The sequence below is a fragment of the Zootermopsis nevadensis genome, unplaced genomic scaffold (genome assembly GCF_977971745.1).
Source record: "Zootermopsis nevadensis isolate Lab colony 2312 unplaced genomic scaffold, Znev_1.0 Znev_ptg000002l, whole genome shotgun sequence".
Lineage (NCBI taxonomy): Eukaryota > Metazoa > Arthropoda > Insecta > Blattodea > Termopsidae > Zootermopsis > Zootermopsis nevadensis.
Window position 1 is genome coordinate 23,448,807 of NW_028259134.1, and position 26,554 is coordinate 23,475,360.

At 41.1% G+C, this 26,554-nt stretch overlaps 1 protein-coding gene across 3 annotated transcripts; it reads left to right on the plus strand.

Annotated features, from left to right (window-relative positions):
* Positions 1-20: 20 nt before the first annotated feature.
* On the plus strand, positions 21-25,900 carry eIF5 (eukaryotic translation initiation factor 5). Of its 3 annotated transcripts, XM_022076041.2 has the most exons (11): positions 21-174; positions 373-509; positions 15,072-15,153; positions 19,400-19,514; positions 19,650-20,048; positions 20,449-20,733; positions 21,646-21,821; positions 22,194-22,484; positions 22,880-23,017; positions 23,458-23,652; positions 23,974-25,900. In XM_022076041.2, the coding sequence occupies exons 5-11, from the start codon at positions 19,892-19,894 to the stop codon at positions 24,094-24,096; spliced, it is 1,365 nt and encodes a 454-aa protein (XP_021931733.1). In that variant the 5' UTR covers positions 21-174; positions 373-509; positions 15,072-15,153; positions 19,400-19,514; positions 19,650-19,891; the 3' UTR covers positions 24,097-25,900. The 3 variants fall into 3 exon arrangements, with proteins under 3 accessions (XP_021931733.1, XP_021931734.1, XP_021931735.1); XM_022076042.2 differs by lacking the exon at positions 15,072-15,153; XM_022076043.2 differs by lacking the exons at positions 21-174; positions 373-509 and adding an exon at positions 14,255-14,469.
* The last annotated feature ends 654 nt before the right edge of the window (positions 25,901-26,554 follow it).

The following is a 26,554-nucleotide window of genomic DNA, read 5'->3' on the forward strand; positions in this document are numbered from 1 at the left end:
GGTAAAATTTTAACAAGACTTTCTAACTGCAAACCTTGATTAGTTTATATGCCAATATTATTTGTGACTTATTGCGTTAGTCGTATTCTTGCTCTACGTCCCTCGTGCGCGTGTTCCTGTATCTCTCTCTTCATTGAAGTTGCCCGATATTTCTGGCTGTGCCTGGATCGTAGCGTAAGTAGGAAGTCGTTATGAAACTTAGGCTTGGTATATTTATTAACAGAATTTCTTTTACATAATGCATGTGTATATATTTCAGCTTATGTGTTCAACAGAATATTAAACACTGGAAAGTTTTAATGCGATTATTTTGTATCCAAGATGGAAAGTGTTGGTACGTAAAAATGGTTGCATTCCCCTTTCTCTTTCCAGACTTGGTGGATCGTTTTAACATATTCCACCACGTTGGAGTTCAGCGTCTGTCCCAAGACCATTTCTTGTTATTGCAGTTTTGCTACCGTCCCGCAGGGCGTTACCATTTTATATGACTTTATTACCTATATGCAGAGGTAAGCCAGGACACCTTTTTATTTTATTGCACAACCTAATTACTCATTTTACCATTTTTGAACAACACATCACGAATTTAGTCGATCATGACATATGCTAGAAGGAAAGAGAATTCTTGTTTTAAACAAAGTAGTGGTTTATAATGTATCCAGCGCAAATATTACAAGAGTAAGAAATTAAACTTGTGAAACATGAATTGATATTAAGTTACCGAATTCAGACGTTACTGTTTTTTAAATATGTGAGTTGCGTTTTAGGTTGGACCAGACAGTTTTTGTTGGGAGTAAATGTGATTCAATACTGTTGCAAGACCTCTAAATATTACCAAGGTCATGCATAGAATATGGATGTATATTGCATAGCAGATATTGTATTAGTATATTTTATTGCTAAAATTATGAGGTTTTGCTCTCAGTAATATTTTGTAATCATTTATTGGGATCAGAAGCTTGTTGACAAAACTCAAGTTTGCAGCAGATTGCCTGATGAAATTATTAAAAAAATGTTAAGGTACTGCAGTTAGTTTGCATCATTTAGGATTTCAGCTATTACACCATTAACACCAATTCCCTAAATTAAGAGTTCTCATTAATTTGGCCACTTTAATTATATATGTAATAAGGTTCTAGTGTTGTGCCTTCATCTGAAAATACTTTTCTTTTAAGTTTAAGAAGTAAGATTAACAGTGAGTTGTGATTTTAATTTATCAACATAGCTTTTATTCTTCAGAGTGTCAAGATTCAGTGTCATTGTGTATTTAAGAGAAACATGAAATTTATCAACTGTCTGTCGCTTCCATTTGCGTTAAATCAAGTTAACATTTTTAAAAAAAAAAGTTGAATGTGTATGAGCATTGCAATGTTTTGGTTAGTACAGTCTTAACCTGTGGGTAGTGCAAGTTTTATTGCGTAAACATCGTGTGTTGTAATGCGGTTTATGTAGTGATGTGAAAAAATTGAACCCTGCTACAGTACACAGAGAGATGTGGGTTATGTTGATCACGGCATTGAAAGTTCTTACAGGGAGTTATTTTTGATAAAAAAACTTTTTATAGAAGGTCCCCAAAATTTGTTATGTATTTCAATTTTCTAAGCACATTATCGTGTCTTGAGGCTTCTGTGCATTGTGTACATGACCTTTGAGCCCTGTTCTGCAGCTTATGTGCCTCGTCTCAGGGCGTTGGTTGTTGAACGTAGACAGAATCCAACTGAGAATGTCATTAAGGCAAATTGAGCACAAATTAATGGATGCCACACTGGGTTTGAATGTTTAGATGAGTAAATGAGGTGCACACTAGGTAGGGTGACAGCGGTGGTGAGGGTTCGTAAAATTTCCAGTTCAAATCCCAATCAATATGAGCTGTTTTACGTGAAGTTTTTCACATATATCAAGATACCTTTAAGTTGCCGCTGTTGTTAGGCACTGTGGTTTGAGGTTTACCGACGTTTTAGAAGTCCTTGTTGCCTCGATCATCAGGGTTGTGATGATGGATGCGGCAAGGACACGTCTTCTAGACTACATGGTGCAACAACCTAGAAGACAGACATCTTCAAAGCTACATAACCTTAGTAACTGATTCAGTGCTGCAAAATAACAAAGCACAGGAACATTTAAGAGGTGGAAGTCGTTGGCGGACTGCCACTTGGAAGCTGAAGGAAGATGATAGGGGGTGTTTGCGAAGATACGAGCTAGCTGGGTCGGACTGGTTCAGGATTGGAACCTTTGATCTCTGCTCCCAGATACTTCCAGTAAACTCGTAGTGTACTGTGTTTCAGATGTGGTGCGATCTCGTCATTACTCTTCATGGTAATGTTCTAGCTTTGTAAAAGCAGAGTATTTTGTAATGACAAAATGGAACAGAGAAGTTAATTCTAATATTTATTTTTGTTGTGCCAAAGGGAATTTGAAATAGTTGGAGAATGAGGGATGTAACGTGATGGGGAATCGAGGAATGAACGGATCGATACATAACCGAGATGAGGGGAAACTAGAAATACATACAGAAATTTTTGGGGAAGTATACTTTGTTTGTGATCTCAGGTTCTTACAGCAGTGGTTATGAATAAAGATGTCTTGTGGATTGTAACACAGTTTAGTATGTAGGCATTTACTAGCATTTCAGAGGTTTTTATTGTGTCCATCATCAGGGAGATGAGTGTTGAGTCACCCTGAGGCTGGTTAATGGTGTTTAAGGAAATAATTTATGTTTGCACTGAGAATTGAATGAAACATAAATACAAATGTGAAGTTAGCGACTGTTGAAGCAGGCGATGAAAAACCGAATTACCACGGGGCTTTGAAGGGTTAAAGGACTGGTCATCGTGGAACACTCGGTTTCTAATACTGTACATTTCGTATGCAAAAGTTGTGTGAAACAGTATCACGAAAGTTATTATTTTTTCTGTGCCCCCGATCACCCCCCCCCCCCCCGGGTTTTAAATTGGGGGTTCCAGTTAATGGAATGTTAATGGTGGCTTGGGTTACGGCTGTCTGAAGGTGGAGGCTGTATGTACTTCCAAAACGTTGGGGTCTCGTGTTTTTGTCAGTGCGAAACGTGTTTGAAAACTTGTTTTGATAACCTACTTTTTAGAGATACTGTTGTTTCTTGTCTGTTCTCAATTCTGCCTTAATTTTTTTGGAGGTGGCCTCTGGCAACCAGAAAAATTAATTGTCATGTCGAAATTAAAATAACCTTCACGTCCAATGCAACTTGTGATTTTTCGTATTGAGTGAGCTACCGTTGTCAGTATTCAGTGCAGTACGTGCTTATTCTTAACGCATCCCATTTGGAAAGTTTTCTAATTTTAAATTAAAGTTGGTGCAGTACCGAGAACAACCATGAGAATGTGGAACAGGCGTCCCAAAGAGCCAGTTGATTTTATAAATAATCTTGGTCGCTCTCTTAAGTTTGTATGTGAGGGTGGAGGCGTCCCCGTCTTGGCGTTGCCAAGTGCTTCAGTTTTTATTGAACGTAATTGTACAGGGCGGGGCATCGTAGTTCTGCTCTCCAGTTACGAGGAAACTTGGCGTTGCAGTTTGTCATTAGATTTAAAAGTTGCCTACTCATGTTTGACACTTGATTGATTTTAAATCGGGACAGCTCAGTCGGCGCGGTGTCTTGCATCCGAGGATACGATCTGGGTTCTTTTCCCCGCAGGGGGCACCTTTTTTTATATATATATTCCTGTTCGCCATCTTTGGACAATCTCTTGCCCACTCAGCCTCCTGTCCGTCTGGTGCAAAGTAGCTGGAACGTGAAGCTCACCATTCGCCTTTAACTGCTGCCGAGATTAATGAGTGGAGCTATACCTCCTCTTCTCAATACGCCATTGTCGTGACATTTTTCTCATATACGTTTTTAACCGTTTTCATCCGAACTGATGAATTTGTTTGTCGGAAACTTAGTAGAAAAAACAGCACAGGTTTTGAGAGCCTTAGCTTTTCTCCTATATTAAAACTTTTCCTAATTTGTTTATTTTAGAAGAACGTATTCGTGAACAGGGTGTAGGAATACGAATGTGGGGGAAGTCTCCAAACGCGTAACGTCCATACGCGATCAGGCTCCATATGCTTTCGTGAAACTTGTTGACTGTGAAATGTGCCCCTCGTGTGATAAGTTTTGCATTTGTAATAAATAACCATTGTTGTATGGACAGTTAGCATTCGTGTTCAAAGGAATCGGACATTGTTAATTTTTGCGTTGGAGCCAGTTTCCTGGTCGTGTCCCCACGCCCAGTGCCGATTGTGGTCGTGGAAAATCCTGTTCAATAACTTCATAATTGATTGTCGAAGAAGTTTGTCCTAGTGGTGGGTGCACTTGCACGTCGCTTGTGGACGTGGAATATTTGCGTTGAGAATGTACGTACGTGGCCTTGACTACAGTCTGTTCCGTCCCCACGCTCGCGTCACGAGTACAGTTCCAATATCGCTCGGTAGGAGGCTACGGGCTAGGTTAAGTCGTTTTAATAATTGAGCTGTTAATTTTGTGAAATTAGAATTGCTTAATTAAGGAACTAATTTATGAACTTCTACCTCATGGAGTGACGTAATGAAACACAACCTTCGCGAAATAATGCGGTTCTTGCAGGATTTGAAATGGATTAACACAGAACAGGCTTACGTCATACTCCATTGAAGAGAGTTGCGTGCTTTGAGGTTCCTTGCGGGAAGTGGAAAGTTGGCAACGCTCTGTGTTTCTCCATTTTTCGTCTTTTAGTTTTGAATTTTTGTCATTATTGTCAGGATTTTATTCATAACGTAATTCCCAGTCAGAAATGTATGAACTTTGGGTCTAATTCTCGACAGTTTTCTCTTAAATTCGGTATGATTGTAATATTACGCAGAACACCAGGACCATTTCTGCGTCTTGAAGCATCGAAAATTCGATGATGTGCTTTGCGTTCATGTAAACCCATGAATGGAAATCTCGGGGAGCGAGGTCCGGTGACCGCAGTGGCCATTCCTGCTGACCACCACGACCAATCCATTTTGTCTGAGATGTGCTATTTAAGTTACTCCGTCGCTTTGTCGTCTTTAATGTGGGGATTTTGGTCGCGGGTGGTACAATGTAGGGGATCTGTGTGGCGCCACGTACAACCCATTTTAATAAAGTGCATTGGTTTGGTTTCACAATCAGCGGAAGTGGTTGAAATATCAGCTCTTTATTTAAATTCGTTTCCACACGAATGCGACTAACACTTAAACGCCAAGGTCGCGTTCACAATTTCCTTCGAACGTGAAAATGTAACCCTTCGAAACCGAAGCTCATCCAAACTATTTAAGAATCCAGTCCGTACCTCAAAGAAAACACTTCGCTTGGTTTCCGCTGGCTTGTTGTTACGGCTAATCAAGTTTTCTTGTTTGGTGAAGACCTACACTTTGTGATCTTGTTAAAAAAATCCTCGGAATATAAAGAGGACGACATTGATGGAACCTACCGATTTACGCAAAATCTGTCAGTATGCTAACGTGATACGTATTTGCTAAATTACATTCTTTATAAGATTCGCGTTTTAAGACTTCAGCTTATTATAAAATATTATTGATTGCTGGGTTTATAGACCATCCACGTGTTGTTGGTGGTAGCTGTTGTATTTTTGAAACTAATTCCATGCAGAGTCGTTGAGAAACCAGTAATCCCTCGCCGGAGGTTCATTGTCGTAACCCCCCTCCCCCTCCCCAGCCCCTAACCCCGAGTCGCGTGACCTACAATCCTGCAATGACCTGGACGCACTCAGGAAGTTTCTTTCTCTGGGTTTGCGATTTGTAAGTAAGCAGTCTGTTTCTGTGTTTGAATCTTGTGACATCCTTAGCGTACGCGTAAAGATTTGGAACGAAATAAAGCTGGAATTAAGCTGCTTACGTTTGGGCTAATCGCCTCGCTGCAGGAAAGCTTTTTCGTAAAAGTATAATCTCGATTGTGTGGAAATCTGCCTTTATCTGGTATTATTTCCCGGTTCTAAAACAGTTTTTTTTAGCATGTAGGATCTGAGGTCTGGGAGATGTCCACCAGCGTTTCAGATGCCCATGCTACTTCCATCATCAGGGTGATGACGGTGTCAGCATGACCTCTGAAACGTCGGTAAACATTTACCAGACTGCACTCTTCAAAAAATTTTAACCCTCATACCGACAAAAATGTCGTGGATTTAACCACAGAACGACCTTGAATATTTTGTTTAAATGTTCCGTACAGGAATTTGAGAAGGAAACATTTGTCTCGACTGTAGTACATTCAAAGTTACACGCCGACGAAATACGTGAAGATTATTTTTGGTGGTTCAGTGGAGTAACAGGAATGTCTCGCCAGTTGCGACATCTGTGTCCTGAGACGATACCAATAACAGTTACCGAGGATGTGGTCTTTTACCCGCGGTATTTCACATTCGTTGTTCGTGTCCGTCTGTCCATGCCCTGCCCAGTAAACAGCAAGATGATAAACAGTTTGACTCAGGCTAGACGTAAACAAAACTTGCGTCCAGTTTATTCACTGATGGACTCGTCAGGACGGTGTTTACTGACGGTCCAGTTCCCTTGTTCGTATTTTTTTAATCTCAAACCAGAAGTTCGAAAAACCTAAGGCAGTGTTAGGTGGATTATCTTCTGGGACATTGCGCAGCACACATCCGAAACGTCTGTAATCTTCAGACTATATGTTGCTGCATCTCAGAAGACGGGATTATCATACTCGCCGTCCTGAGAACCAAAAAAATCTCGCTTGGCAGTATTTTTTTTCGAAGTTTTATGACAACATTCCGTACGATCGCGAAATATTCTGGCGGGAACTCCATTGCCAAAAAAATATATATATTCAGTAAGCTCCAAAATGACGTAAACTCGACCTTGGTTCTTTCCATTTCATTAACGGTATTGAGGCTAGAGAATTATGAGAATTATTTTAGCACCTTAAAACTATAAGAAATGTTCATCACAGTGTATTTATGTTTCGTGTTATTCTTGCTATAAATCGATCATTTACGTAAACAGCGTTAACCAGTCAATCTCTCTAGTGGTGTTTTCTTTGCGGTACGGGCCGAATTCTTTAAATATTATTTAAGACGAGCTTCGGCGAAAATCGTTGCTTAAATTAAGCTTCATGCCACGGAACCTCAGAACCAATTGTTTTTGAGTTTTCGTGAAAATTGGTGATGACGTAATAGTCTTCTAGTGGACACCTCGTCGCGACTATTTCGTCAGCAGAATGGCCGCGATTTGACGAAAAGTATTTTTCCGTCGGCCAGAAATCTAATCCGGTTCAAACCTACCCGTAGGTATTCAGGTGAACCAGTGCAGTTACTTATTAAAAGACGCTGGAATTTGATATGAATTCTTTTGTTTAGAGTCCCAACATGGCGATGACTTGTCCCTTTGAGTTTACAAGTTTACGGAGTCGATCATTTTTATCTAAAGTCATAATATGTCCTTGGCTTGACGATGACAACATAACTAATTTGTCTGAAACGTTAGGCTAACGAATCCTCTGTCGCTGTTCATGTGGCAAGAATAGAAAAATAATAATGCACTCCTCTTCTCGAGGAAACAGATCGCTTGCGAGATCTGGACGTAGATGGGAGGATGTTACATAAGTTGAACGTTACGGCGTTTGAGTGGGTTCAGCTGGCTGTGACTGTAAGGGGAATGTATCTCTGGGCTTAATTAGACAGTGTTTTGACCAGCTGAGCAACTGTCAGCTTTTCAAGCAGCCCCCCCCCCCCAGCACCGAGTTAGTTCAGTTATCCAGCAGTAACGTAATGCGGTATGCGATGCTATTCTGTTTTTATTTTTCCCTGTTTTCTGACGTGCATGGTTCTGCGTCAGATTCAACCGATTGCCTTTAAGTTGTGTCTGAAGAACATGCAAACAGCAAGAGCGGGTTTTATTAACCTCTCCTTATGCTCGTTGTTGGAGGAGGTCGAGTCTCCCAGCTGACACATAATTAGGTTCTTTTACATCGCACAGAAATAACTGATCTTCGTAATCGTGAAGTAGTGTTTTCTTTTCGGTACGGGCGGATTTCTTAAATACTGTTTTTAAATGTGACCAGTTGATCTTTGTAATGGTGAAGTGTAGTGTTTTCTTCGCGGTACGGACTGAATTCGTAAGTTTCATTTGAAAGAGCTTCGGCTCCAAAGGTTAATTAGCGTTTTAGTCGTATTATTTTCTTAAACAAGGTTAACCAGTTGATCTTTTGTAATGGTGAAGTGTAGTGTTTTCTTCGCGGTACGGACTGGATTCGTAAGTTTCATTTGAAAGAGCTTCGGCTCCAAAGGTTAATTAGCGTTTTAGTCGTATTATTTTCTTAAACAAGGTTAACCAGTTGATCTTTGCAATGGTGAAGTGTAGTGTTTTCTTCGCGGTACGGACTGGATTCGTAAGTTTCATTTGAAAGAGCTTCGGCTCCAAAGGTTAATTAGCGTTTTAGTCGTATTATTTCCTTAAACAGCGTTAACCACTTGATCTTTGTAATGGTGAAGTGTAGTGTTTTCTTCGCGGTACGGACTGAATTCGTAAGTTTCATTTGAAAGAGCTTCGGCTCCAAAGGTTAATTAGCGTTTTAGTCGTATTATTTTCTTAAACAAGGTTAACCAGTTGATCTTTGCAATGGTGAAGTGTAGTGTTTTCTTCGCGGTACGGACTGGATTCGTAAGTTTCATTTGAAAGAGCTTCGGCTCCAAAGGTTAATTAGCGTTTTAGTCGTATTATTTCCTTAAATAAGGTTAACCAGTTGATCTTCGTAATGGTGAAGCGCTGTGCTTTCTTCGCGGTACGGGCCGAATCCTTAATTAACATTTAGATGAGCTTCGAGCTTCAAACGGTCAATGAATGATATCCTGTTTGTGACGTCCTGCTCGCCAAATGTATCGCCAGTGGCCTCAGTACACACGCCTCCCAGAGGTCACCGTGTTTTGTATCAGTTCGTAATTGATTTATGATCGATGTTGCCGAAGTGCGCAGTGTACCGTGAGTTTGCATGTTTAGACATTCATCTTCTAACGTCGCTGTACGAAGTAAGAAGGGAAGTTTCAGGGTCTTGGTCGTGTTCTTCTGCGATAGAGACCCAAGACTGGAGGGGAATATGTTTTCTGTAAAAGCAGAGGGAATCTACAAAAGTACGTTGTGATTCACTGTAAAGGTTTGTGACAGAGGTTGATTCATTATAGCAACACTGTTGTTGGGCATTGTCTGAGGTTCTCTCGACATTCGACGTTTCAGGTGGCACATTTTTATCACTTTTTAATCTGTGACATCTGATAACTGTTTTTAGCCTTGAATTCCAAAGGTCATGGGTTTCATCTGAACGCTGTAATCAGGAATAGTTTCAAAAAGTATTAAATTTATAACAAGTAAATACTAATCGGCTGAAGACTGTAGTAGTCAACTCTCGAAACGTCCTGTATGTACCTCAGACAGTGGAGACTGTCCGACATGGAATTCCTATGAAGTGCGTTAGAATATTTCTTTGATGTTTATAAGAACGTAATTGTTACTCCATTCTATGTGCTCTGCGGTAAAAAAAATCGGAGTTTATAGCCGGAGTTCCACGTACAAATAACAGGAACGAGCAAGGAGATCAGTTCTAAAAATGCGGATATGAACGACCTTCAGTGCGATAATTGTATTAGACCACAACCTCGCTGATACCTCGAGATTACCAGGACAAACCAGTCGTGAAAATACAATCGATGTTCTTAACAAACAAACAAACAAACGTGTGATATTTCCATATTGTGTTATTTCGCGCGTTTACGCCCGCTGTCTGTTGCGGTGATGAAACCGAGCGCGGCACGTACACCGGAGCGATGCGGTCCGGATCAATAGTTCCTCCCTCAACCCCCCGTCGATGGTTGCAGCAGCAGGACGGGGCTGGGTTCCCTCCTGCCCTACAACCGCAGTCTGAAGATTGTCGTGAATGTACGAGATGCGCGTTGCAGCGAAACAGCTGTCGTCTGGGGGTCCGGGGGTTTGATTCCCGACGAGGGATTTTCCTCTCGGCTGTGCAGCGTCCAAATTGGCCCCTATCCAGTCGGTTCTGGAGGTTACGTCCCCGGGGTTAACGCCACCGGGACTTGCCTAGACGTGGTCGATGCTAAAACCAGAGAGAGAGTGGTCTGTTGATCGTGTCAGTTACAACATTGCTGGCCGCTCAAGGACTTTGTGTGAAAAGATCAGGATGGACCAACCGCCAAGGTCGACTTGTCGAGTTTAGAGTAACAAAGGCTGCTCAGTGCTGGAGGCGTGCGTCGTGGATATCAATTAGAATATTTATCCTGTGCTTAACTCCATGATAAAAGTTTCTATTTCGAAATCATCGATACCCAGCATTGCTCACGTATTGTAGGCACTCGGGTTTCGTATTCGGAAGGTCCCCGATTAGATTCTATGGTCAGTTGCCTGATAACGACTTTCTTAAGTGAGGATTTCATAATTTTGTTTCGCCTTTCCGGGATGTTCCGGTGGTTTCTTAAAGTATCCTTCTTTTTTTAAACATTTCTAATTCCGGAGATGTGTGTTGCGGTCTAACAAACACACACACACGCGGGTATTTTGATAATGATACGCCGCTGTATGCAGCGAAAGGATTTTTTTATACCGCTAAAGTTTTAGTGGTCTGACCGATCCAGACTGGAGCATTTTCCACGGGCATGCAATAGATTATATAATTGCAGCATTTTTAAATATGGGGAAAGCTGACAGATGCTGGTTAGAAAGCATGGATGATCTCCGTAGATCATTATCTTAGCCGGATATTATTAGGGTGATCAGATCATTGAGGGTGAGATGGGTTGGTCATGTAGCGCGAATGGGAGAGATGAGAAATGCGTGCGGAGTGGGCGAATCTGAAGAGAGAGACATGGACGAGGGGATAATATTAAAATGAAACTTTAGTGGGTAGTGTGGGGCTGTGTGGATTGGATTTATCTGGCTCAGGATAGGGACTTGTGAAGGTTCGAGTGAACCTTCTGGTTCCATAGAAAGGCTGGGCCTACTCTTGGGTTCTCAAGGACTCTTCTTTCCATGAGTTCGGGTAACTTGTATAATTCTCGTCGTCGAAAGTCTATCAAGCCATGGTTTTTGCAACCCGACAGTATCTTGGAATGTCGATGTAAATAAAGTCAAAGGTCAGCTGTATCGTAGATTAACTTAACATTAATCTAGAAGTCGGTAATTCGAGTATCGTGGGTCGCAGAACTCCCGAGTATTGCCTTTGGTGGTATTTGTCGGTCCAGTGGCGTTCGAAGACGATGGGGGGGGGAGGGGGGGCAGAGCGCTAATTCGGGTGTCACGCCTGACAGACAGACAGGTGGGTGTCACGCACGTGGCGTGTTCTCCGACGCCTTTTTCTTGATCGGGGACCCTGGCCCTGTTGCCAGATTTAACTTCGCTTTTGACCGAAGAGGTGGCAAGTTACGTTTACGAAATCGTTTTGTTTCTCAGACTGTACTGTGTCCCCCCCCCCCCCCCACGTGGCTTTATTTCTTCATCGATTCCCATTCTGCGTGTAACCGGTGTGATGGAAACAAGAAACGCACAGAAAGTATTTTGTAGTGAGGGGTCGTGAAAAGAAGCCAGTTCTAAGACACAGGAGTGATGTAGTATTAAAATGAGCTTCGGGGAAATATATTGGTCCATTGTCTGGCGGAGTTTCTCGGGACGGGCACTTCTTCGTGGTTTTATGCCGTAAAATTGGCCGAGAAGTATTTGTAAATGTCGGTGACGGGGCATAGCGAACCCAAGAAGTACTTCCCCCGCCATCAGCTGTGTCTCCTATGAACGTAATGAATTCGTGCAGACCTTGGCAGATTGGAAATGAGGATGTGACGTTTGACGTGGGTGGAAGAGGACGTTCGGGATCGCGTACAGTGCTGACAACCTCCTGCGGTAACGGTGTTGAACCCATCAGGAATTCGCACGTACAATTTTCTCTTACAAGTTGTCACGTTGTTAGACTACTTTGCGTAGATAGCGCGCTCCCGCGTTTCATCTGTTTTGTAATTAATGGCGTACGTAGACACATTGCAACCGGGCACTAGTTGTTTCGCGGTGAATTCCGCGTGCGATTACTATTTTATTTATTTAGTGTTCTGTCTGACGACAGGTCCATATGAACAGGATCCTTCCATCCTTTTCTCGGACTGGGACCTGTTCATATACGTTCTTGGCAGATGATCCAGAAGTGGTTTGCCATTGCCTTCTTCTGTGTGTGAATGGAGTAATTGTTGGGATGCCACGGAGGAAAACTCCGTGTTGCCTAGACCACGGCCTTGCCCAACACAAGTTATAAATTCGGGCACCGCCGGGAATCGAACCCGAGACCCCCAGCGTTCTAACCGCTAGACCACCGTGGCGTGTTTGAGTTTTCTGTAGTGCGATATCGGGGTTCGATTCCTACAACGCCCAGACTGTCCCTGGGGGCTCATCCAGCCCCTATTCCAAGTGGTTTTATATGTTAACTATAAAGAAACACATTGACGGTGTTAATATTTTAATACTCTGGCGGATTAAATGTTGTCTTATTCTAAACTACAGATCGTTATTTCAGTTTATACTTAACACAGTTACTGCTAGCCTCGACAAATTCATTGACCCCCCCCCCCTTCCCGTTGCGTCACGTTTCTAAAATGTATTCATGAAATCGTTATAGTGCGTTGGTAAAGACGGCTTCACCAAACTTCAACGGGTCGCGATCCATAATTTAGCTCAGTACTTGCCTTGAAGCTGCTACTTTACTCCGTGAACTTTCGTCTCTGTTTAATTTCGTATCGGCGTAGTGTAATCCACAGTTTTCTTGTAACTTATCTCATTGCGCAGAGGATTTGTTGGACACAGAAAATGTATACCTCCTTCAGTTCTAGAACTTGTACTTGAAACGTTTATCGTCGACAAGGACAACTTACATGGCTGGAGTGTGATATTTATAATGTGATTAGATTTGTGTCTGCAACAAGCGATAATGCATAACAATGAAGAGTGCTTTGGAAAATATACAACTTCATAAAAATCTTGGTACTCGTGGAAATGATTTTTCCCCCTCTGAACCCGAAGCTTGTCCAAATCTTAAGAACTCAGACCGTACCGCGAAGAAAACACAACACGTGACCATTACAAAGATCAATTGGTCACATCGAAAAGTAGTCGAGAACTGAGACCGTACCGCGAAGAAAACACAACACGTGACCATTTCAGAGATCCGCTGGTTAACCTTGTTTAAGGAAATGATCGTAGCAGCGCGTATTTTGACAACTCGGCCTTTGGAAGCGAAGCGAAATTGCGATTTCCGGGCGCCTGTGTGGCACAGCGCTCGACAGACCGTGGCTGTAAGCTTCGTGAGCAAACTTTTACACCTTGCCCGAGCGAAACGTCGGGCGTGAACGTGGAAACCGGAGTTCGAAGCGATAACAGGAGTGGAACGGTGCGCTGTGTGTTCCAGATACGTCCATTGCTAATTTGTATACCACATTGACCTTGGTGGGTTTCTTTTTTTTTTTTCCCCGTTTTGTTGTTTACGAACACTCGTGTAGGTGAGAGTCCCAAAGACAGCCATCTTGTTGCTTACCTGATGAAACTATTTGTACTTATAATATTTCGTAAGCAAAATTCAGTGGCCATTTCTCATCCAAGTCTCCTCCTGATTTACCGCTAGATGGCTCTGGCAGTCAAATCAGGTTTGAGTATAAATTGTGCAGTCAGTGGGCTGGACACTCCCTGCTCACAAATGCACATTCCAGAAAGACTAAGAAACCTCGTAAGTCATGGCCCGAAAACGGACCGAAATGATATATTTCGTTATACACAGTACAAAAAACTATTTAAAATGTTGTAAGATCGATACGGGCTGCCATTATTCCCTGTGATTAGCGTATTTTTTGAAAATCGATCAACTTCGGTTTGAGCTCAGGGACGGTTGCGACCCGAAATTGATTTAACACTGAACCTTGTAGTACAGACTGATTCTTCCGAAAAGCAGTGGGGTGGGGGGGGGATCTCAACCCCGGCTCCCAGAGCCAGGGGTTTGTACGTGAGCGCAGGACACCAGAATGCGACGCCAACGATTACGGTGACGTAGATCCTAGGCGATTGGACGACGACGGGGCGGGCGGGGGGTGATTTAGTTCGGGGGAGCGTCGCGCCGCGTCGGTTTCTCTCGGCTCTGGCGTCGGGACGTAGGTTGGCGAATCAATTCCAACTATCAGCCAGCCGGGAAGGTCCCGGGGTTGTGCCAGAGAAAACCTGGGGGCTGTTCCATCCGAGCAGTGGACTCGGGGAGAGTAGGTCAGGTTGTATACCGGGAAAGGGGCAGCACTAGTTCCTCGCTCTCTTTGAGTTGTGAATCGCATTAAGGTTCTTCGGTCAGACGTAGTTGTTCACACCTGAGATCGGATTTTTTCAGGATCGGGGAGGGTTTTTTTGGGAGTGTTCGGGGGTTTTGATTGTTTCTAGGTTATATAACTGGTTGGTAAGGTACGTTCATATGCTTGAGGACACGTTTTGATTTGCTAGACTACACAGCACTTCGTTATAAGAAAACGCTAGATTATTGTGAGTTTCTCGCTGTCGGCTGGTCGCATTCCTGCCGGCATATGTTTTCCTGGTATTTGCGTGTGGAGTTGCCGAGTAGCGTGTTCGGGACTTGGATCAATTTACAATGTTTTGGAGTACATTCTTAACCATCGTCGTATATTTGGATTTAAATTTTCGGGGGTGGGTGGGTGGGGTTGGGGGACATATTAACATGTGGTTTTGTGGACCTTCCCAGTTTAATAACGTGCTGAAACGTTTTAATTCGTTTCGATCGATGAAGTGGGATGGTATGTATTGTTACGATGAGATATTGCTTCTTATGTGTAATCGCAGGTCTCAGTCAGCATGTGATTGATTAGATGCCCCCATTATCTGTATCCACTCCCGTCTGTTCGTGTAAATAAACTTTGCTCATTGACCAGAGAGCAGATTTCAGCACGTCATTTAACTGTATTCATGTCTCTCAGCGTAATTATGTACGTTTTGTTTTTGAAGGGGGATTTTTAATTAGGGAAATCCTTGTGTTTTCTTCTCTGCCGAAGGAAGCAGCTTTTCTGCAGAAAATTCCCGCACCGGAACGCGTTTTCAAGAGTTTTCCCAAACATATGGTGCTACCCGGTACAGGTAAGGACACACATGTAACCCAGCCAATGTCTTGTGTAGTTGTTTTAGAACGCAATGGCGTTTGATATTGAATGTCCATTACAGTGACCTTGGCCTTGCATTTACGTTGTCTCGGATCGATTGACATTTGAACGAAACGTTGGTTTTTAAATGCTTGGCTGTAATTTTAACTTGGATTTTATTTGGTTCCGAGACGTTTTTATAATGTCCAATATAATTTTTCACTTCTCATCCGTCGTACATTTTTGGATTTGATTTTTTGAGATGGATTGGAAACAGTGACATTGAATGTCGAAGTAATTTAAGGTATAATATTTCTTCTATGCCTGTATTAATAATCGTACTGAACCTCGTATGCCCAACATCCCCCAGAACGTCCAGTTTCTCCTAGTCCTTACCACGTTTTGCAGACAATTCTTATAATCTTGGTTTTTACACTTGAAACTGACTTTGGACTCTGTTCACATTCGAACATCTTTATCAGTTGATGTTACGTGTTGTTTGCACGAAGTGCGTAGAACGAAATTGTAATAAGCTTTGTCAGTTGATGCTGTTTCAGCGCGCAGGCCCACTAGACCCATTCTGTACGTGAAACTATTGTCGTCTGTTAATGTACTAGGAGTAGCTGTCGTTTTTAGAAGAACTTGATTTTTAAGTAGTGATGTTTTCTAGGTTATGTGTGTTCACGATCATTTTTAATTGTCGACTCACATATGGAAGTGTTCATTGTTAATTAGTTCACATAATTAAACAGGAACAATTAATGAAGCGGCTAAATTGTATCACATTCTGTAAAAAAAATATTCCTCAACAAAGGTCGCGTATTTTTTTTGAAAATCCATTACCACAGGATTCAATATTAAAATGGCGCTAGTGTCGTTGCTACTGCAAACTAGTTCGTACCTCCGCCATATTGTTTGTTACTACCGATTGTAGGAAAATAGAAAATATGAGGTTATGGTCACGTCCAGTGGCGATAAATTAATTATTGTTGGGAAGCCAGTTAGCAAGTTAACTTTTTAATATTATCATGAAGCAGGTTGGCCGGGAAAATTATATAAAGTGACTGTTACCGCCGGGGTTCGAATCTTGGTAAGGGTATGGATTTTTATTTCCAACACCAAAGATGGAAACTGTTCTGGGAACGATCTGTTTCCCGGTGAAAAGGCGGCCGGATCGTGAAGCTAACCAATCTTCATCACCCGCTGCTGATTCGTTGATTTCTAGGATTTCTGTTGTGTTCGTCCAGTTTCTGTATTTCATTTCCGTATCCTGGTCGTGGATACGGCGTTATTAGAAGTTTAATTTCCCTAACCGAATATTCTGTCTTGTGCCTTGTATTTTCTCGCTCGATCGCGTGAATAATTCCAGTCTCTCGTGTGACTAAAGGACGTCTCTTTTATCTGTAGCATTTCAGTGATCAGTGGTTTCCGGACGCACGGATCTCCGTAAAAGAGTTCCAGTAGGCGCTGAAAAGCTTTCAAAACCTTTACAAAAAAAAGGGTTTTGTTGCTAAAATAAAGATCAGGACAGAACTTGGCTTTCATTTTGTTACAGCCTGATTAAACTGGTTCACTGATTGAAAGTTTTCGCTGCTGGATCGCATCCTAACTGCTCGTTCAGGGCACGAATATTGGCCGAGTAAGGTTCTGATGCCTTTTTGTTAAGTTTCTGGGGTGGTTTACTGAAATACACCACGACCACCTTCTTCCGTGCATTTACCAGCAATTCTTTAATGTACCGCCATCGTATTATTTCATTCGAGATGTGCCTGTGGTGTTGTGGAAAAGAGGCTTCAGAGAGATTAGCTAAATCATCGCGAAATCACCAAATTAAAAATCTATGTATGTCACTGAAGCACTTTACGTCTCATTCAGTGGCACCGAGGGAAGTCTGTTTACTTCCTGCATTGGCGTGAAAATATTTTCTCACTACGAATACGTCTGCAGTTTGAACAGCTGATAATGGAGATCGTCGCTGTAGGCTACTATACCGCTCCAAAACACTATTTAAAAGCTAGGAAATATTAAATGTGCCCCTCTTAGTATACGTTTGGGGCCCTAGGCGAGTTTGCGTGTGGTTTTAATTTAACAGGCAATAAAAAATGTTTCTAGTTTTTCATACACAGCAGAGACACTGAAAAAGGTAATGTTGTCTCTGATGCACTACACATCAGACATGGGGGAGTGGAGGTGTAGCTCCATGCATTCTAAATCTTGGCACTGGACTCTGGTGAATTGTCAGCTTCATGTCCTGGCAAGGGACTTCTATCGAGATTGGGACATGTGGTCCACACACGCTGTGTCTGACTGGTTCACTTGCGTTGTTGAATCCAGTGCTGATTGGGGGCTCTTGAAATCCCCGAAGATCATATTGATAAAAAAAGTTGATACGTGCCCTAATGTTGTTTCCCTCTCGGGTAAATCAGGGAGTGAAAGCTGCTTCGTTAATGTCGCTATCACTTAGCTTGCTGATAGGTGAAGGTCATTGGTGTTTGAGCAAGCTTTTGCATGTGGTGGCACACTAAAACACTTTTATATTCCATGCCTTTAGTTTAAAATAGGTTGTTGTAATACACATTACAGTTTGCATAAAAAAATTTAACAGGTAAAGATTCCGCAACGTGAAATGTGTGGTAGCTGCTTCATCGTGAACAGTGCTGTGAACTTCATCACTTGATACAGTGGACTAATTAAAACGCGGTATATATGGAAATGTTGTTACAAACCTGTGTCTGCCACCCCCATCCTAAGGTATCAGGTTCAAAATCTGTGCCAGGTATCATGATTAGAATTTCTCAAACCCCCTCCACCGGGTACATTAGAAACTGGGTCATTAACTGTTCCTTCCACATTCTTACAAATTTTTGCATTTGATGGTTTGTACGTAGAATGGTCGAGAATATTTGCTTACTCCGTGGAGCAGAGTCGTTCTTGAGAAGCCAACATTTTGTGGAACCCGAAGGTTCATTACTGTGTTCACAAGAGTCCACCACTGGCGTCTATCCTGAGATGAATTCGGTTCTTCTTTTGTAGCTTATCTCAGTTGGCCCGTGTGAATAGTAAAGTTGGGCACTACTGCTTATTATAGCATAAATTTATATGTTGCCATGATTTTTTTTAGCGACGTTCGTGGGTGTAAATTCATGCTCCTCAATTTTTTACTTTTCTGCATCATTTTACTTCCCTCTATCTTGAATTCAGATATCCTCGTCCTCAGCACCCGAGGTTCGGCACGTTTGAAAACCGTGCGTCCTCTGCCAAACAGCATAACCACTAAAATGATGATAATTTTATGGTAAAAGTATCCTCACTTTGTAGACCGTTGTCAGTTGCATCAGACGTGATCATTTTTGTTATTAAAAATGCTTGAAATTTTAATTTTATTGCTGTAGTTGCGAATGGAAATTGATTTCAGAAGCTCTTCGTGTCTGTAACAAATAACAGAAACTTACCTCAAACTACAAAATTATCTGCTTTTGTCTCCATGAAAGTACATTGAAGAGGATGTTAACTGTACTCCGTTGAAACATGGTCGTATTATCAGTGTCTGGATAAGATGCTGAAGTTGAAGCGTTTCATATATAATTTGGTGTGTGTAAAATGTTGCGAGATTGCAAGAAAGTATGCTTTGTATGAAATATGGGTTCATAACCCAATTGGAATCTGCTTATTACCGGCGCTGCATTCCACGACACTCTGATCGGTGTTGAAACCGGTCACTGTGATACTCACTTTTCCCCCGTCCTTCAGAACAATTACCTTAATGTGGTATTACATGCGGAAATTTCAATGTCATTCAGACTAGAAGAACAGGCGGTTAAAGTTATGCATTGGCATTTTTATAATTTAAACCTGGAATACTTTTATACCAGTATTTTGGCCATTCGTGACTACCATCTGAAGATGTGTATCATTTCAGTGTTTCAGAGAAACCTCCATTTTCAGGGCTGAAGTCCCCTGAAACAGTATCCGCTGACAAGTGAGCGTCTCATTTTTACCCATGAGACCAAATCAACATTCTCACTTCAGTAAGAAAGTAAAATCTTTCTTTTGTTTCATTGTTAAATGCTTACAAAATTGAGAATGGCCGCGTTAATCCTGTTGCCAGAATATAGGCTGCATGCGGTATTTCTTTGTCGTGGTCTGCCTTTATCAGGGAGAGTTAACTTCGTACAATACAGATGATACAGCAGCTTTTGACTGAACACTCCGTACGATGCGTTACTTAATACATTTTGTTGCAGAGACAACATTATCCAGAGGAAAATCTGGGAGTTTCCACATAGCCCTAGAGCCAGTTCGTGGCCGAGACTCAAGGTGTATGATTTCATCTAAGCGGCAGGAGCCTATCAGTTATAGGTGAGTGGATGTTCGTTCCATCTTCAGGCCTTTCCCCACACCCACCCCCTTTTTTTCTTTCATGTGTGAAATATTTAATGAAATTCAAGGGAAAGCAATTTGTGACCTTTTGCATTCTGATCTTCTGTCACTTAGGACATCAAAATTTTCCAGTAATCGGCACCGGAAGTTACAACCGTTCAGAGAAACGTGACTATCTAACGGTATCAGCATTACCAGCATTAGAATCAACAACGCTGTTTCATCCAAGTTCTTGTTGCTGTTGTCTCTGTCTTTTTCGTCATTGTCGCTAAGATCAGTTGTGGATCGCCTGCTGTTGCCAAGATTTTTGTTGTCACCACTGGCACTGCCCGGTCATTTGAACCTTCATCTTCAAAATGGGGAGTGTGAATGTAAACCGCAGTGTGAGCGATGCGTTCTACCGGTACAAGATGCCTCGCCTCCGTGCCAAGGTTGAGGGCAAGGGTAATGGCATCAAGACTGTCATCGTCAATATGATAGATGTCGCCAAAGCTATAGGAAGACCTGCCACATGTAAGTGGAAATAGTTTGGTTGAAATGTCTTGAGGGTAATTTTAAAACTAGTTTTAATGCAGGTTGTCCACGACATTTAGGAGAACTGCTTTACTTTCATATTGGTGATTTTGAACACAGGAGTTCCATAAACTGTAATAGAACCCAACGAAACAGGTTTATTTAAACATCTGGAAATACGTTGCTGCGTAAACCCATGACGGCAAAATTTTGTGGCCTTTGTAAGTCTATTCACAAGAAAACTGTTCTTTATGTGTTTAAGTTATTGAAAACATGAGTGTGTAATGTCTGTTCCAAGTGTTAAAATTAACTTTTATTCTGTATTCTTTTGTTGTGTTAAAATCATTAAAATTGTAATGCTGACAAACTGGATCTCAGTATGAACTTCTGTTCCATGTAGACCCAACAAAATACTTTGGCTGTGAACTGGGAGCTCAGACCCAGTTTGATTTCAAGAACGACCGCTTTATTGTGAACGGTTCGCACGATGCGACAAAGCTGCAAGACTTGCTTGATGGTTTCATTCGCAAGTTTGTGCTGTGCCCCGAGTGTGACAATCCAGAAACCACGCTGACTGTAAGCCAGAAAAAGTCAACCATCAACCAAGCATGCAAGGCTTGTGGGTATCATGGACCACTTGAATTCAACCATAAACTCAACACTTTCATAATCAAGAACCCTCCAAGTAAGTTCCTTACGCATTTGACAGTAATTCTCACTTTTATAAAATGTTACTAATGTGTATATGTCAATTTTTTATCAGAATTTTGTACAAATTCTACGTTGGAATCTTACTGATATCTGGAGACCTCTAGTGGCATGTCATTTCTGTGGGCTATCGTAGAATTGGGTACTTTGTCCAGATGTAATTAGTATCCGAATGATAATCAACGTGGATTCCTTTAAATTCTCCCAGTGTCTGAAATCGGTATCCACCTGTCCAGTTAATGGACCTGGCAGCCACCAGTAACTTCACTGTAATTTTTATATGCTTTAAAAATCATCCATGATTATAATAATACACCTGATTGTCAGTGAAGACAACTTGTATAAGGCAGACTATGAGATGATATTTAGCATATCGTTCAGTTAAAAACTGTCGGGATCTTGTTTTAAAAAGGAACGAGCAGATTACCATTGCAGTAAATCTGCAGATACCAACATTATAAACTGTTCATCAATCAATCGCTGCTGATTAACCATCCAGAATCACCACAGTGAGAACAAAAACTGCATTATTTATTTTTTTAAAAGGCTGCTTTCAATGTGTTCATGGACTCCTTTGACCTGTTGCTTAAGTGGGGATGATTTTATATAATTGATTAAAATATGTATTATATATTTGTTTGTTTGTGAAGCTCAGTACATATCCTTGTTTGAAGTCAGAGATTGTGGTCAATGTAAGTCTGCTGTGTTGATACACGTGTAGAATGTATAAAATATTTTTTAGTGTCTCTTGGTAAATTTGGACATTGTCATATGTGACTTTTAACGAAAGTCAGCGACGCAGAAAGCTCCCAACTTTTTCTTGGTGCGAGGTGTTTAAAAAAATGTTGCTTAAAAATATCTGAAACTGTGTTGGTTTTGTTTCACCTAGATTTGAATCCGGCTGCCCAGGGATCCTCTTTAACCGAGGGCAAGCGAGGTAAACGCTCAAAGAAGGCAAATGGCGAATCAAACGGAACTAATGGGAATGAAGATGGTGGTCGCTCCTCTGATAATGACAGCAGCGATCAGGTGGTTGAGGCTCCAGTGAAATTGGCAGATGAGAATGTGAGTGTAGAGTCTTTTGTCACAGTTCAACATCCAAAGATCACTTTGATCCTAGAGGCAACAAAAAGTTTCTTAGGTGGGTAAAGAATTAACGTCGCAGCTTAAGGGGTTAACGCTTCTTCCTTGTGTAATTTGAAATGACTCAACTCATGGAAAAATAACCCTTCCATTTTTATTGTATTGACTGTGGTGTCGATATTATCAGCTGACACTCCTACGGATAGATCTGTACGTGTCATTGTCGCTGAGCGGATTGGTACAAGCTTTTTTGAGTAGGGAAATGCATGCACCCCTGATAAATATAAAATGGATCATAAGAAACCTGAAGTTTGTATTAGTTATTTAGTTTCTGATTCATGTTTTCCACTTCAGGATGATGATGGAAACTGGGCAGTAGAAGTGTCGGAGGAAGCTGTCAGAGCTCGCCTGCAAGAGCTGACTGACGGGGCTAAGGGAATGACCATCAGCGATGACCTTGAGAAGACTGAGAAGGAACGTATGGACTTGCTATATGAATTCATCAAAACGAGACGTGATGCCGGCCATCTGCTGGATATCAATGTTCACAAGGAGTTGGTTACTGAAGCTGAGCGTCTAGAGATCAAGTCGAAAGCTCCACTTGTCTTGGCCGAGTTGCTTTTTGATCAGAATGTTCATACGCAGGTTTGTACAACAGTGATAAAATGTGGTATTGCAGTATTTTTTGGAGAGTAAGGCACACTTTCTTTCATGGAAAATGCTGCCAGAAATCCGAATGTGTCATATAGCCAGTGCAGATGTATAGCGAGTTCTTGTTTTTTTCATAAAACTTAAACTTTGGATATATATAGCTGGGTTGGGTTATAAAAAAAGTCAAAGAGGATAGCACACAGCTTGCTGACAGCAAGATTGACATTTATGCTCTACGTCATTTGCTGTTTGGTCTTCCCATTTGATTTTTTACAAGTAGTGTACAAAGTTGAGCAAACATTAAATGAACAAAGATCAGCCAGTCATCATTAATGTTGTTACACCTTTCAGTCGCAAAATTAATTCTGTTGCTTGCCCTGTGTTCACAGCTGAAGAAATACCGCATCCTGTTTCTGCGTTTCACTCATGAGGATCTGAAAGCTCAGAAGTACTTGCTTGGTGGTATTGAACAGGTGATTGCTTTGCACAAGGACACCCTTCTGCCGAAAGTGCCTGGAATCTTCAAGGTTATTATTATTATTATTATTATTACCATACACCCCTCAGCTTTAACCTCAGAGATCCAGTGTTATGATACGCGAGGAGGAGATGAGAAACAGTCTGGATGGTGAACTTCTTTTTACATCCCATCGCAAATTATTGAGTAATGCCGCATATCTGCATCTCTGTACGTTATTTTGCCTGAATCGTAGAATCCACCGTTCTGGAATCATAACCTTGCATCTGACAGGAGTACTGAGTGCAGGTCTCAAGGACATGATATATAATGTAATGTAAATATATTTATTTGTGTTATTCAAGGGAAGAAATGTGTTTCTGTGTACAATGCATGATGCGTTGTTTTGGAAGGCTCTGTCGGTGCAGTTGGTTTGTAGAACTACCTGATTATAGAGGATGCATTTGGAAACATTATATTCCAAAATGGAGTGTGTGTATGTGTTCACAGATGTTCTACGATGCTGATATTCTGGAGGAGAAGGTTCTGCTCGAGTGGGCAGGGAAAGTTAGTAAGAAGTACGTGAGCCGAGAGCTGAGCCAGGAGATCCACGCCAAGGCAGAACCTTTCATCAAGTGGCTGAAGGAGGCAGAAGAGGAAGATGACAGTGACAGTAAAGATGAAGATGACGATGATGATCTGGAGGTATGTCGCTTGAAACATGACCGCTTGCACCATACAGGAATGGTGTTTTACGTGGACCATGTCTATTTTCTGTTAATAATTCCATAATTGCTGTTACATGGAATGACTTAAATAAACTGCGACACAGTCAAGGACATAGAACCAAAAGAAATGTGTACTGTCACAGTTACTGTGAGTGACCTCAGTGATTATACAATATATCTGACTTTCGCTGAATGTATCTCGGATAAGGCAGACTGAGAGGCTACTCTGTTTATTTTGCTGTTACGTATCAGTTTTTTATTTGTGCATTTAATTACGGTTGTCGCTCTTGCTCTCCAGATTGAATATGATGACCGTGCTAAAGCATCGCCGTTGAAAGAACAACCAAAGCAGATTACTAACAAAAAGCCTGTCGTTGATCGTGACGAGGGAGAAGACGACTTGGACATCGATGCTATTTAATCACCAGCATCACACTTTTGCAGCAAGGTTAATGATATTTATAGTCACATTGCCTGATTGATTTGGTCATAGCTTGTGCAAGATGGAAATGAGAAGGCTATATATATATATAACATTTTGGAATAAATTTGGTTATTACTTAACACATGTTTGATTCAGTATTTCAGCACAGAAGATTGCAATTCTACTTGTGAGTGGAACGTATTTTAAGCCAATATCACAGACACATTACGTGGTACAGAATGGTAATAATGGTAGCACATAGAGAGAGCGTCGCTTCTCGTGTCCTTCTTGCAATACGGTGATATTTAATTCTTCCGATTGATTTTTTGTCTCTCAATTATGAATACACTCTCTGCCACTTGTCCCATTTTTTTTCTTAGTTGTGTTACCGAAAGGAAATATTCATTGCTGGTCCCATTGCAGCGCCCTAGTATGTAACGAAGTGTGTGAATGAAAGATGTGATGTAGATTTCTTTGGATTGGCTGGTTTAGGAAGGCGTATTTTTAATGTGCAGAGTCTTGATTCTTTAATGGCATTGCTTGTACAAAAGATAATTAGACAACTTGGTAGGCCTGGAACATGAAAAGAAGACTGATTTTTTTGTTTGCTTAGAAATTGGGGTGTAGTTATAAGACATACAAAATAATGGCCGTTATATAACTTTTCTTGCATATATATATCGAAAGAACATCACTGAATTAGAAGTCACGGGTTTAACTCGAGGGTTTACAGCCAAAGTATTCATTGCGCATCCTTTTGATGTTTGACATTAATACGACCTTTCAAAGAATTCAGTATACTGGTGTACCATTGTGTATATTCACCGAGTTAACGCAGGAAATTGTTTATATACTGTATCAATGATGTATCGTTGTAGTGCCATGTATTCATGCATAGCCCATAGTTTTATAAATTGTTGAGACATTGAAATTTGAATATAATTGGGCTGTACAAGAAGGAGGGGGTGAGGCTTTTTGGGGGGCTTGATTTGATGGCATTACTGGAGTGTTTCATCTGTTTAAATGTTTTTGTCATTATTGTATATGAATTTGTGGGAAATGTTTGTGAAGATACTTGATATACTCATAAAGCAGGCAGAAAACTTTTTTTTACTATACCTAATATGTGTTAGTAGAATTAATGGTTATTTCCATAAAACTTGCATAGCCCTTTTATGAGTCAAAGTGTTGAAATATTTTTCTTCTTCAATAAAGTTGACTGCATATAAACAATTTTCTGTTCGTAGCTTCAAATTATGTCTGGATGTTACTACTTGCGTAGGGTTACGTCACTCGGAAAAGTGCGCGCTGTAGCGTACTTTCACGAGTTCGTGAATGCCCAGCGATAAAAACGTAGGAATGAGTTGAAACATTCAGTTCTGCATGCTGTGTCTTTGCTTCATACATTTGGCCAGGGTCGTCGTTGCTACATTCTTCTTTTTATATTTTAAGCTGTGCAGTTTTACCTGAGCTGTGTAATCTCATGAAGCTTGATTATGTATAAATATGACTTTAAAAAGGTGAAAGTACCGAATATTTCAGCAGTCTTTGTAATAAGGGTTGTTTGTTAGAATATATTTATGGATAAAAAGTTGATCATGCTTGCAGCTTTCGTTGTTTGCGTTCCATCATATTACGCATTTTCTGCAGACTCTTCACACAATTGTAATGGGCTTGCATTGATTACATTGTAACTATTTTGAATGTAAATTTTAATTGTTACCTTTAAATCTTATTAAAATGTTTAGTTAAGCAAGGTCTGTACTTGCAGCTTTAGTGAATAAATGATTTATGAATTCTACAGATGCTATTTGGTGCTTCGGTATGGAGCATGTAAGAAGTTCATTATTAATGCATCTGATTTCTGTTCCATTTTGATTTTCAACCATCCCACATTATCCTCACTGAGCATGTTTTGTGGGGTTTTTTTTCCAGTGTTTCCATGCAAATGACGACCATTTCCCTTGAAATACACAACTGCTTCATTCCTAGTCCTTACAATTTTTGTTTGCTTAATCGTATAACATAATCTTGCTGTATGTCCTCAAATGCGTTTGAAAGAAGACGTTTCTGAAGTAATAAGGAAAATTCATGTCAAAGTTAATAATTACGCTGTATGCTGGACAAATAGCCTCAGCTACATCACTGTACGAGGGGAATAGAAAATGTAAAGTGTGATGTGGTAGTTGTGCAGGCCATTGCTTCTAATCCCTTGCACTTCAGCTTGCTGACAACCAATATGTGAATATGACTTGTCTTCTGAGTACTCATTGCCTTGATGAAGGCTGTGAGCACATTTGAATAGTCGTAAATTTAAACCGAATTATAACTCAATCCAGAAGACAAGTCTTTTTTCATTCCTGCTAACCTGAAATCGCACATTCTAACATTTGTGGTTGGGAGGAAATATCCAGCCTTGAAAAATTGGCAGTCCGATGTAACGGGGTTGTTTTTC

Coding starts and splice junctions, on each gene's coding strand:
- eIF5 (XM_022076041.2), top strand. CDS start 19,892: ATGGGGAGTGTGAATGTAAACCGCAGTGTGAGCGATGCGTTCTACCGG. Junction 21,822..22,193: donor TGAAATTGGCAGATGAGAAT/GTGAGTGTAGAG, acceptor TTTCCACTTCAG/GATGATGATGGAAACTGGGC. Junction 23,018..23,457: donor AAGTGCCTGGAATCTTCAAG/GTTATTATTATT, acceptor ATGTGTTCACAG/ATGTTCTACGATGCTGATAT.